We start from the raw sequence: 13,501 nt of genomic DNA, 5'->3' as shown, positions 1-13,501 counted from the left end.
TTTCTTGAAAGGAGAATGGCAATCACACGCTGTCAGCTTTGATTTCATTAAATGCAAAACTGACTATGTAAGGATTTACGTTACACAAAAGGTAGATTTCTACCCCCGAAGAGTAATTTTGGTTGCTAGTCAAACTTCTTCCCTGCTTCCCCCTGGGAAGAAAGTCTGTGGAGAAAAGCATTGCACAGATCACAAGAAAGGCAGGAGAGTTCCTGGAAGAACATTTCCCACTAGTGTGGGACGTGTCTGAACCGTTTGTTTAAAAAAAGCATGACCCAGAGGCTTGTAAGCAACATGTGGACAGAATGTAATTAATCAGGAGTGAAAACTAAGGTAGAATTCTTCTGCTCTCTCTCGTCTTCCACCTCAGAACAGCAATGGGAAGAGATCACTGCACTAGATGTCGTCGTGGTACTCCCCGTACTTTGCTGTGACAGGTTCCTCAAGATGAACTGCTGCACCACCCATTAAGGCAAATGCTGGGTACATTATGCCAGAGCAGTCCACCTCGCACTCATAAAGGCATTTCATACGGCCTGCGTCGTAGAACCCCACCTTGCCTTTGTCACAGTCGAGGCAGATGCCCAAGCACGATGGCAGGGGAAGGATTCTGCTCGCTGGATCCTTGGGGGCAGCAGGTGTTGTGGGGATAAAGAACTTCTTCATGCCTAAAGTGACCAGTGTGAAAGGCTGTGGTGAGTCAAAGAAGGCATCTTCACTCCCACTGTCATGACCACTGTCTTGCTCGTACCTAGAACAGAAAACCAACCATTTGCTTTTGTCAAATTCTGAAGGGGGATCAGTGATGTGAACTGGAGAAAACATTTTTGTAAGACAAGAAACACCACATGGTCACCTGCAAAACCTTGTGGGGTAAAAATATACCTAAGCCAGGAGGGAAGACGCATTTAGTAGGTGGAGAACACTCACTTGGGCCACTTCAGACAATAAATAACAGCTAAACGCTAACGAGGACAAGACCACAGAAGGCTTTACTAAGGAGCGGATGTATCTAAATGTACTCATGCTAGGTAATCATTAATGAACCTACAGGTAGAGCAAATTAGTTAACTTGAAAAGTAATTTAGCGACTATGACTAATGATTACAGACAAGGTATGTTTAACTTCATTTACATAATGTTAAATGACACGAGTAAATACATTTAACATGACTGTTGTCCTATGAGTTTTCCTCACCACTGCTGTATTACATTGTCTTTAAAATTCACAACACAAAAAGTAGTGGTTTAAGTTTTTGGTTTGGTGGTTTGGTTTTTTTTAAAGCGCTCTGCCTGGAGGTTTCCATGAACCCCTGTTTCCCAGCTGGTTACTGGGGAAAGTTTGTGGCCAGATTTGTTCAGTCTACATGCTTTTGCCCCCTACTTCTATCACCAGATGAAGACACACTGGAGAAGCACACATTCTTCTGTGCCGACAATCCCTAGCTAGGTTTGCATTTTTGGGATGTCTGGGGGGAGATTGGATTTGTGTCAGCCAAAGTTTTCCAGGTATTTGTGTGGATAAGGAAAAAGAAATCAGGAAATCAGGATCTAATTTCTCACTTTGCAAAAAGCCTCCGTCTGGCTTTAAGCAGCTCAAGACACAGGCGTTCTTACACTTTCAGTATGTTACACAGGAGGAAGCTGATACATTTTTTACATTCCTGAAAAAGTTAAGAGTCCTCAGGAGATAGCTTCCCAGCCTGCAGTTCCTAGACACATCCAGGCTTACTACAACCATACTTCAGAGCTGAAATCTTTTTATTGGTTTGTCCACTGTACTTTGGCTTGGGAACAGTAGCACTCCAGTACCATATGCAAGTGTATAGCCTGGGATAAGCCAGTGACTTGGAATCCACCGTGACGCAAGCTACAGCAAAGATACACAGATACACACAGTGAACATTGTACCTCTGAATGGCTGCCAAACCTAGTATGCTAAGGAAATTAAGGCAGAGTCTTACTATTGACAATTAAACATTGCTTCAATCTTGCAAGTGATGCTTTTTTTTTACCTTCTTGCTTTAACTGGCACATCTTGACATCTATAGGAACCTCCTTTCTTTCCCAAAAAGAATGAAAATAGGACTCTGGATAATTACAACACCTTTCTGCTAATAGCAGGGGATGAACAGGACAACCTGCTTACAGCATATCCTTCAAGCTACTTTCCACTAGTTAGGTTCACCTTGTGTACTAATTGCGACCAGACTCACTCTTAACTTATTTTTTAAAAAGCCATCTCCTTATATAAAACATGTATTGAGCAAGAGTCTGCAATTTACCTTGGGCTGGTCACATCATGGGTATTATGGAACAATTTCTGTATCTGGTTGCTAGAAACAACTCCCACTTTCACCAGGTATGAATAGGCTTCCACACGAAAAGCCCAGACGTGCTTCCCTTTGGCAATCCCGGTGTCGCCAATGATGTAATCCAGGGTTGTGTAGCATCCGACCTGCATGCGCTCAGATCCCAGCAGTAGAGGAAATCCAGCCCTGCTTTCCACAGAGGTTCTTCCTGGGTTCAGCAGGAGATGTTCGCTGTTGTACCCACATTTGTCATCAAAAAGAAAACTGAAAACTGAAAAACAGTATCCAAAAAAATTTCCTCTTAGTTAAGTATTTGGCCTTCTGTGCTTATAAACTACATTTTAAGTCATGCTGGCATCAGAATTTCTCACTTTTAAAGGCTAAGGGAACGTCATGCAAGCTAAAACGGTCTCAGCACGCCACCTACTTAACCTGTTTGTTAACAGTGCTTCTAAACATTTACGCAACCGGTAACAGTAGAGTAGAAGTCTGGGAACTACTGGAAACCACCTACAGCTCTTCACACCGACAGACACAGATTCAACACCTTGTGGACAGAAGAAAACCCAATACCTGGAGCTGGAGGCGTACGCAAAATAACTTCTCGGCTCCAAGGGCTACAGATGGACCCTTTATATCCTCGAACTCTAAAGGCATAGGAGCTGTCATCATCAAGATCAGATATTACTTTGCTCTTGCTGCAAACTTTGATCTCCTGCCACGTCGCACTCTCCTCTTCTCTATTAAGCTTACGATACTCAAGAACATAGATATCAGCTGAGTCTGTCTTCCCAGGGCATTCCCAGCTGATCAGAGCTTTGTTGTACATTCTGCTCTGCTCTTCATTGATTTCTGGTATTTCTAGACCTGGAATGCCAGAGATTCAGGAGAAAAAAACCCTCAAATTTAGATATCTGTTGTTTTAGAATTAACCATACAAGCCCTTTGTTGAGTGGCTATAGCACTTGGTGGGGGTGGGGGTGGGGGCAGAAATCTGACTCAATCCGTTAAAGAGTACAGATGAGGATGGTTCCATTCATGCACTTACATAAATCCCTTACTTTCTGTTTTTACTTCGAAAGTTGTATTGTTTATTTTTGCTGGCAGCTAAAAAAGCATCTAAAAGCCTATTCTTTTCTGTCATGTTAACAAAAAGCTTCTAGGAAGACCTAGTATTACTTAACTACAATGTTTTGGAAGCCAATGTAAACTGGTACTGAATGCAACGGCATCTTAGCTTCTTTTTCAAAGCTGAAGCTAGCATTGCTGCCAGGTAATGCCTTGTGGATCACAGAGACAGAAGGGACAATGCAAGTCACAAGACTGAGTTCTGCAGCTGCAGCCCTGCATAAGTTTTGCCTCTTTCCAGAGAAGCCCTTCAAGTCGTAACTTGAGAAAGACCTGATGCTCTCGCAATTTACCATTGGAATGGAAGGACAAGTCACCAAGGATCTCTTCTTGCTTAGCTATGTCCACCACAAAGTCTTCAAAAGTAGTTTCAGCTGCTGGCCTGAAGCTCTTCAGAGATTCAGTAGCTTTTTGGATTCTGAAAGCACAGAAGCAAAGGGATGGCAGAACAGAGAAAAGGGAATTCACATGTGTGCATTCCTTAAACTAAAAATGCTAGGTTTTGCTTTATAAAAAGTGCTGTTTTCATGTACTTACTGATGTCTCCCAGAAATTTCTGTCTCTCTAGACAGAATTCAAATGCAAAATTTAAGGTCTTTTGTACAGCAGTGTAAAGGTATCAGTGTAAAGATAATGAAGAGGTAATCGTTCAGCTGGTAGAGCATTTTAACAATTTGGGGCATTATGTTCAAAGAACAAAACAGATGTGAAGCGCTAATGGAGAACAGCTATTAAGATCAAAGACTTTAAAGCCAGAAGAGACCTGTTAGATTAACTTGCAAATACCCGATACAATCTCTGAGCAAAGGAATGTGTCAGTGAGCTGAATGGGCTACCCTTCCAGTGCAGTCCTACTGAACAAGGCCACGTGTTGTCACAGGACAGAGCCCCTCCTGACTGCTGTTTCTTAACGCACACTGTAATGTAGCAATTTCTACTGAACGGTACTGGGACCATCTCTGAGCCTTTGCAATACAAGGTACTGCATTCAGTACTTTGCTAGCAGGTGTCAAAAGAATATGACTGACCAGACATCCTGGAACAGTATCTGTACTTCAAACAGAAGATAATGAAGATACCTGTCATGAAGCTGTTTTGCTGTTTGAACAAAACAAGATGGATCAGTTTCTTTAAGCACCTCTTGAGCATATCCTACAAGGCCATTATTTTCCAGGAGCCCTTGATATTCCTCTGCTTGCGTTTGCAATTTTTCCAGCCTTAAATTCTTAGAAGTTTCAATTGCCCTAAGAGCTGCGGACTTCTTCTCTTCTAGGACATGAGATAATTTCTCAAAGCTCTGAGATGCTTCTTCTTTAGCTCGTTCACTGTTGCACTAGGAGGGAACAAAAGACATTTTAGACAGATTCCACAGCACTGTGGCTGTCTACAGAAACATACCTCAAGTTGTTCAAGGTATCACAGCAATCTAGTCATCCATTTGACAGACAAGACTAATGAGCTTTGTTATGCCCATCAGCACTGAAAATGTGATCAGCACTGCACCCAAGCTAGTGAGCGTTTACTGGATCAACACAGAGAACGAAGAGCAGGAAAGTATTCCTCTGATTATGTCTTGAGTTACGCATAGCATGTGTCTAAACAGCTCATGGAAAAGCACTGTGAAAACAGGTCAGTTTCTGAAGTCTTCATGCCCAAGAGCTAGGTGCTCCTCCACCTTCCCCAACCACACTGAGATGGGGGTCCAGCCCAGCTTCTCACATATGCCCTCAGAACTGTAGGGTCACCTCTAACTAGTGCCCTGGATAAAAGGAACTACAAAGCACAGAGACAATCTTTATCAAGATACAGGCAGGGCCAGGAGCTCCTGCAATTTCTGCCATTGTGTTTTTCAGCTTGTACGTGAGCTCCCAGCTCTGACTCTTCTGCAGGGAGATTTGACTCTTCATTCTGACTTTATTGCAACATCCTCAAGGCGGCAAACAGCCAGTGTAAATTGTGAAGCACCGTTAATACACAAGAGCTGTAAGTCTAACCCACCTCTCTTTGATTAAGGTATCAAACAAGCTTTCTTTCAATTAAATTTACAGCAGCACCCAAAACTTAACTTCCCTCTGTATGTTGCCCATATTTCCAACACTGTCAGGATTAGGTCTTACCATTTGTGATTCAGGACTAACACAAACTGTTCAGAAATTGTTTTACTGGCTAACTGAAAAAAGCCAAAGGATTTGAAACACTTCAGTGAAAACAGTTTGAGTCTCTGCTGTGTCCCTGCAAGGGCTATCCCCAGCCAACACGGAAGACACTCTTACCTCTGTTTCTTTCAGCAGCAGATCCAGCTGTGTGATGTGAGCTTTCACCTGGCTCTCCTTACTGATGAGGTACTCAATATCTTTTGAAAGCTTCTCCTGTGAAAACAAAACAGCGAGCTAGCAGAAGAAGGGTATCCCACCCAAACCGACAACCAGCACAGGCAGGTCATCCAGCTAGCACTCGCTTTATCTAGGTACAAGGACAACAGCCTGCCACCAGTTATGAGCAGCAACCCTGCGGAGAATTGCTCAGTGACCCGCAATGACTGCACAGGGACATCAGGCCACTGATGTGGGCAGGACTGGGGGCACAGCCTCTAAGGACAAGAGGTAACAGCCTCTAAGGACAAGAGGTAACAGCCTCAGCTGGCTCAGTCTTCCCCAGCCACAAGTGCCACCTTCTCTTAGGCTAGGAACATGAGGCTTCAGGACGTTACTAAAACTTACAGAAAAGCCACGTTAGTTATTAACTCATTTGTAGTAAGATTTGCTAGAAGAATGAGTGGTTCAAAGCATGAACTTAGGAGTGTCTCTGCATTTCCTGACTTGCAAGAGTTAACAGCTGTACAGGAAAAGCCTTGCAAACAGGCAAGGAGGCCAAAGAGCACAAGGCAGGCTGGTCTGGTCTTCCCCCCCCCCGCCCCCCCTTTTTTTTTTCTTGTGAGCAAGAGAGGAAGAAAAGGAAGAAGAGGAGGTAGAAGCAATCATTCTTTAACAACAAAGCAATGTTTGCAAGTCTTCCCTGTTGTACTGCGAATTAACAGCTATGCAACTTCAGAAACATACAAGGTCCCAACAGATACTTCCAATGCAAATTTTTCAGGAGTGCTTCTGAAGTATCAGCTAATCCAAGCCACAAGGACACTTACCTGAAAAAAGCTAGATTGTAAAGTATAAACTGCTTAAACCTTTTGCATTGGTCAGTACTGCTATACAGTTGGCTAAAACAAGGTGGAAGGACTTTTAAGAGGTTATGTTTCACGCCTCATAGAAAATACAGTTTCTCAGAAGTGCGCTATGTCACACTAATATAGATATTAACAGATGTTGCACAACAGCATGCCTCATGACTGGTTCAGTGTCCTCTAAACACACATCCTGGCTTCCTGCCACAGGGAGTTTGCCCTTACACCAGAAGCTCAGTACTTTTCCCCTTCTTAAGGCCAGGTCCAACAATATTTACTTTTACCTTAAGGGTTTTGTAGGCAGTTCTCATGGTTGTTACTCTATGGTTTGCATGACATCCACCCAGTTTACAAAGATGACAAACAGGCCTTCTGCAGATTTCACAGTACATGTTTACCCTCTCCATTTCATGTTCTGGACACATCACAATCTGAAAAAAAAAGAGAGCAGAGAGAATGCAGGTGTACTTCCAAAAACTGAGGTGGCCAACAAACCATCAAAACACTAAATCACCCCACAGCAGCATCTGATTTCATCAGTGGATTCTTTATATTCAGTTTATCTTCCACCTTTTATATTTGTCTATGCCAGTGAAAGCCAGCAGATGAACACACACAGTTTCACGAGGTTCACAGTGAGTAAACCTGTAGCGATGTCTGTGTACACATCATGTAGCCTCCATACTGCAATCAACCATTTTGCTAATCCCTGAAGTTGTTTGCGTGCCTCAAGCTCCCTACACTCCTGTTCAGAGCTGTGAATGCAATATATAACACAGCCACGCTGTCAAATTTAACTGTGTCCATGCCAGCATCTCTTGAAACAACTACGAACTGTCTTAAGGCAGGAGTTGACATAATACTGTAATGATTTAAATTTAAGCTAGACTCTGATCAGCCACATAGCCATTGCTCTTGGAGCAACAGATGAAATGCAGCCACACCACCAGTCACAGTCATTTTAAAGAGAAAAGGCTCCAGTGTTTCATTTTTTCTGTCTGACTCCAATTACAAGTTGTTCATGCTGAGCGTTAATTCCAGTACCAGCTTAAACAGCATTGCGAAAAAGCTGGTGTTTGCTAAAAGTAATCTTTCAAAAATTGAACACGTTGAAGTAACTGCTCGAAGAGGCAAAAAAAGTGCTGCTCAACTCCAAGCTCAAGCAACAGATAAAACCGTCTAAAAGGGGGTGGGTGGGTGTGGGTGGGTGTGCTTGTGCACATGTGTGCGTGTGTGTTTTAAAAAAAAAGAAATGCTTTGCCTCATTCCAGAGCACTGAAAGACATTTGGGGCATCTACTCCATGTTATCAAAGAGAAGCTCTTGAGAAAGCTTTTCAGTGTCATGTCAAGGAGGAGAACACGACATCAGTGCCAACAGTCAAGCTTTAAAAGCATCATCTTTTAACACACGCACACACATACAAGAAAGGACAGGAAAGGGCTCAAAAATAGAAGTGAGTAGCATAAATATGGACACACTAAGCTAAAATTGCAAACCATCTCTGAAACCAACTCTCAAGCCCCAAATGTTATCTTAGTCTATGGTGAAAAGCCCAAAGACACCAGTCTCGCTAGCACCTTGGTACATAAGACTGTCATTCAGCAGAATATGCAATAAGCTATCCCATTGTCACTGACTGCTGGATTCGGGGGGAGGTGCGAGGAGAGAAGGAAACTTTCAGGAGAATCGTCTGTGCAGGCAGACATGTTCAAAACTGCAGTCATGCTGTCAGCAAGAACAAAAGCTTATGGTTCACTCAATGAATAACAGCAATAGTCAAAAAAGGAACAACGGTCCCAAAAAGCAACTACCATTGCACAGATATGTCTGAAGCTATATGCAAATGCTGCAACCCAAATTCTGTAAGATACGGGATACTTACCTTGGGTCTGAAGTTGGTGGTTGGTCCTACATGTTTATGTTGGGCTTTCACAGTTCCCCAAGGATGGTGTATTTTGAAACATTCGTTGCAATAGCTTGCCCTGCAGTCCATGCAGCTCTTTGTGGACTCTTGAGCTGGAGGTTTGCAGAAATCGCACATAATAGCAACGGCTGCCCTGGCTGCCTGTCTGTATCTTTCCACAATGGTTTCCAAAGTAAAGTTGCGAAATAAGCCATTGATGCCACGTTCTCCGAGATCAGTATCCCGCTGGCAACCCGGGCAAGGAAACAGACTCGATCTAGGAGTCAGTGAATTACGTTTTCTGCCTGTGTAGACACCAAATCCTGATTTAGGAGGAGTGTAAACAGAAGAGGTTTAGATTTTAAAGGGAGAAGCACAGGAATTTATGAACCAATTTCAAACTATCCTAGCACATCATCCAAACCAGTACAATACCAATTCATATGCACTCTGCCAAGCCAAAGAGAATACATTTGCCATGACAAGGTAGTGTAATGTCTGAGTTCAGGGGGCATTACAAACTACTGCTCTAAAACTTAATTCTATGGTAAGGTTAATTTAGCTATTCCAATCCTATCTTCTTCGTCTAGTTTTGCATGCACTCAAGCCGCAGCCTTTCAAAAGACTAAACACAAAACCTTCCGGAAACCAGTTGGTTTTAGGCTAACTGGCTGCGCACATAGAGAGCAACAGCTTCATAACACGCTGAAGTGTAAGATGTCTATTCCCAGAGTGAGACTGGTTATTCCCAGACAAATATAGCCAACTTGGAGCTCCCTGAAGTTTGCTTTGGCCGAGTCAAACTTACCTGGCTTACCCCAAGAGGCATCATACAAATCTAAAGAGGAAAACAAGAGAACTAGATATCACCAGTACGAAATCTCAGCCAAATCATTCAGTCAAAATACGTAGAGGCTGACTTGGCCCTTGCTGAACGGCCTTGATAAAGGAGGGCTGCTAAGTAAGCCCCGCACACCAAAGGGGATGCTGAGACGGTTATGTCTGAGAGATTCCTCTACCTTGAACTGGGGAACCACAGATCTGCATGGTTACACAAGGGTACAGCTTATCTCTTTTCATTTCAAAAGGGGACAGTAGAGAAGCTGCACTCCTACGAAACAGCTATGCACAAATTTCCCCTCTTCTCCAAAATAAAGTGATCCAAGGCTCAAGTAAAGTCGCAAGCCTAGGGATTCTTTGGAGCCTCTTCCAGGGGATGGCTCACACAGACCCAAAAACTATTTCCAGGGTAACATTCTTGAGGCTATCAAACAGAGAGTGCATCCCCATGTCTCACTCATGAACCCACAGGGCACAACTATCAAAATTAGTCCTTTATGTATTACTGAAGCAGGTTAAGCCAGTGTTTAGGCTTAACATGTATCCTCTCAGCCTCCCCTTACAAAGAAATAAAAAACCATTCTCTCGAGCTGGAGCATGGTTTTAAGATCCCCTTGAGATGACTGCATGTTGGTATAACTAATTTGTAAATAGAGGTATGACTTCAAGCTGAATTCTTAGTGTTGAAACTGGTTCTTCTTCAGAAAGTGAAATTTGGTCCCATCTGTATTTAGTGAGGATCTTCCCATCAGAAATGTTGATGCTTCATTTCTTTTTGAAGTGTCCTTTGATGCTATCCAAAAGACACTTGCCTTGTGTCACTCTTCTGTGGGTGCTTCACCCAACAATCCAAAACCTCCCTACCTCTCACGCCCTTTCCAGTCTCTTTAAAAAAACAAACCAACACTCCTGTAAGAAACTAGTTCCTTTAAAAATCTTCAAAATGTACCCCATGGTAGTTATGCATCACTATCAGCTAAGAAGCCACAACCAGAGCATGAATAAATGTCAGTCTCAAACTCAGCTGGTCTCATGCTTTTCTGTAGGTTCTGAGCAGAACAGCTAGACTGCATTAACAGAACAGTATGGGTGACATCTAGTAGCATCTAAATGTCAGGTTCCCAAGGGAGCTCTGCCTCCTCTGTGCACAGCGTGGACGGTGCCACAGCACTGCCTGCGCACCCCATCATGCTAGATCACTATTTCTACTGCCCGACAGAGAGCAAGCTGGAGGGCAGCTTTCCACGGAAGATTAAGGATTACCTCCTTACTTACACTGCTGAAAGCAGCATGGGGGGCCTGGTCCCCACGCACAGCCTGTCTGATACTCCCACGCTTGGCAAGCCACAGTTCTCACAAGGAGGCCAGGTCACCCACGGTGCGCCCACCACTCCTTAGGCACCCAACCTGGTGCCCTGATGTCCACGTTGTAAAACCACGTAGTGGACAGCTGCAGCAGAAACCGGTGACCGCTTCAGTCCATGCATACAATGCCGTGACAGAACATCATGCTTACTGAGGAAAAAAGGGACTAGACTTGGATTTGGGAGATGGCAGTCACCAGTGGGCTCTCTTCATTCAAACTTCACATAACGCTGCAGGTAGAGAGAGCTGAGAAAGCAGCTGAAATGTATGCAGAGCTAAACAGTGATTGTGGGGCTGTGCACCCCATATCCAGAAAACAGGACTGTAATGAAGACAACTAGTTATTTCGTTTGGGGATTCCCTCAAATGATGCAAGCCTCAACCTGCCAAGCTACAGCAAACACAGCATTTGCTTATCAAACTGATCCTGAAAGAGTACCAGTACTAACAACTCAAGAGTTGTTTAAAAGAAGTGGGTGAAATAAAATATTTGAGCTTTGAAAACTGGGAAGGGGATGATGAACGTTAGTAACATACAAAATACAAGACACAGCTTTAGGGTTTGTCTTGTGGGCGACTCTTCCAGATCACTGCGGACTGCGGTTTTAAAGTGGACAGTTACGTCAGAAGGAAGCCTAAAAGCCAAGATGAGGTTTCTTTCAAGAAGTACTTTCGATGTATCTGTGTAAAAGAACAACTCATCTGTGGATTACACAACAGCTGTAAGAATCTTTCTAGTGTGACATCACAAAGAGCATGAGGAGTGCTCCTTAAAGCTTCCAGAGCAGACCACACTGGAAGAGGCGGTTAGCGCGGTCTTCTTACAGTCATCTGTCTCCCAATTCTGCAACCGTGCAATAACCATCATCTATGGAAAATGATTTATTGTAAGCGTAATGAATTGGGTAGGACAAAACCATCATTTGCAAAGTCTGCAGAGGCTCAGAAGGAAGTCGAACTACTCAATTTAGGCTGGCCGAAACCTGAGAGAACCACCTCAACAGTACCACTGACAGGCAATAAAACTGCTGAAATCTACACCTCAACAGCGACGCTATTGAACATGATGCTACTGCATCTCAATGTAACTGAAATACAGGAATAAACAAATACAATGGTTACAGAGATTTACAGGACGCCACAAAGACTGATCTATTATATATGAAATAGAGTGCACTGTCCTTAAAAATATTCCCATTGTTCTTGCCACAGAATGAACAAGACTCGCACTATCCCTAAGTCATCTCTTTAACTGCATCAGGAGTACCGGGAAGACATTTTACCAATGCAGACGCAATTCGGCTCAAGTCAGTCGAACACATAAAATAAGGAAAACACGCAAAAATTCCGATACGTACCTGATCTACTAATCCTGTCCACGCTAGAAGAAGAGCTTTGAATTTGAGGGCTACTCTGATTAGAGGATTCAGAGCCTCCATCAGCGAAAGAGTCTTCAAATGCAGAGAGTATTTCTTTCACACATTTGTGACAGACATTGTGCTGGCAAGGAAGGATCAGTGGATGGGTAAATAATTCCTTGCATGCTGGGCAGATGAGCTCTCTTTCGATACCCTTAATGGTAACCTTCATGACAGAAAGAGGGAAAACCAAGTGTAAGTGCAGAAAACGTGAGCCAGCAAGACTTACTGCACAGCTGTATGTCTGTATGTCACAAAAGCCCAGCTCTCTAGAATAATCGTTCTATTCTAGAATCGCACATTCTAGCTGGTTTGAGGCATTCCGCTGGTTAACGCTGCAAACAAATCTCAATTAACATTTATGAAAGCACTGACAACATTCCTTTCAACTGAAATGAACACCGCCACTAGGCAAACTCGGTTCATCTTTAGGTCATGTCTGCCTTGCAGGGGAGGAAAGGAGAGGAGGGGAGTAGTCTTAATTCCACTCAAGGACCTAGTGAAACGAAAGCAACCATACTTCTTAACAATAGGAATCCATATGTTTAACTCAGCTCGCTCGCTCGCTTTTCAAGAAGGGGGGGTGGGGGAGGGAGAAAAAAGAAATTAAGTGTCAGACTGGTTAAACAACAGGCTTTCCCGCCGTGTAATCCACATTTAAGCACTGGAACTGCCTTGACTTCGTTAGGCTAATAGTTCCAGTCCGGAACATTATCTGTTTGTTTATTTATTTCCTGCACACAGAGCCGCCCGTGGATCTGTGCAGCTCTTCAGTAATTTAATGACCCCACAGCCATCTGGCACTGCGCTCCGCTCCTGCTCTGACAGTATTGGTTTCGGCTATGTTCACTGAGGGAAGTGTTATATGGATTTTTCAAACATCATCAAGAGGAAAAGACTACTTTTTCAGAAGCATAATATATCACCTACTACTGTTGGGGTCTTTCCCATGCTGTTCTACTGGGTTTATAAAATACCTTACGAGCAGCAACTCTTTTGCGCAGCAACGTGTCTGTAAGATCCTGCCCCAAAAAATCATCAGAAATTGAGACATATTTGGGGCATCATGAGTCATAAAATGTATACAGTCGAGGTTGGGAGCAAATCTGGGGAGTGAGTGAGACTATTTTTACTTATTACCTCGCATTTGGCACAGCTGGATGGATCATATGGCAGCTTATGCAGTCACCATGCACATTACCTTTTAAAAACTTGACAGCTACGATGTGGTTACCCTTAAAAAGCATTCCTCTCCTTTTCCTCTTCCCCCTCCCTCTGCATCTGTGCTCCTGAAACAGCTACCTGGATCTGCCAGAAGGACGGAGAAATTCAGTCAAGGTCTTGTTTGCAGGGAA

The 13,501-nt window shown here is 43.5% G+C and overlaps 1 protein-coding gene across 3 annotated transcripts; it reads right to left on the bottom strand.

The window, feature by feature from the left end:
• Nucleotides 1-396: 396 nt before the first annotated feature.
• Nucleotides 397-12,309, bottom strand: LOC132320889 (E3 ubiquitin-protein ligase TRIM36-like). Of its 3 annotated transcripts, none has more exons than XM_059834520.1 (10): nucleotides 12,067-12,300; nucleotides 10,228-10,237; nucleotides 8,503-8,828; nucleotides 6,903-7,049; nucleotides 5,714-5,809; nucleotides 4,520-4,773; nucleotides 3,734-3,858; nucleotides 2,886-3,179; nucleotides 2,286-2,583; nucleotides 397-751 (listed from the first exon to the last, which is right to left on the bottom strand). In XM_059834520.1, the coding sequence occupies exons 3-10, from the start codon at nucleotides 8,659-8,661 to the stop codon at nucleotides 397-399; spliced, it is 1,728 nt and encodes a 575-aa protein (XP_059690503.1). In that variant the 5' UTR covers nucleotides 8,662-8,828; nucleotides 10,228-10,237; nucleotides 12,067-12,300. The 3 variants fall into 3 exon arrangements, with proteins under 3 accessions (XP_059690503.1, XP_059690502.1, XP_059690504.1); XM_059834519.1 differs by lacking the exon at nucleotides 10,228-10,237 and adding an exon at nucleotides 10,265-10,282 and having other exon boundaries at nucleotides 12,069-12,300; XM_059834521.1 differs by lacking the exon at nucleotides 10,228-10,237 and having other exon boundaries at nucleotides 8,503-8,824; nucleotides 12,083-12,309.
• Nucleotides 12,310-13,501: the final 1,192 nt, after the last annotated feature.

The sequence above is a fragment of the Gavia stellata genome, unplaced genomic scaffold (genome assembly GCF_030936135.1).
Source record: "Gavia stellata isolate bGavSte3 unplaced genomic scaffold, bGavSte3.hap2 HAP2_SCAFFOLD_34, whole genome shotgun sequence".
Classification (NCBI taxonomy): Eukaryota; Metazoa; Chordata; class Aves; order Gaviiformes; family Gaviidae; genus Gavia; species Gavia stellata.
Note: the sequence above shows the minus strand (reverse complement) of the source record. Positions and strands in the feature narration are given on the sequence as shown.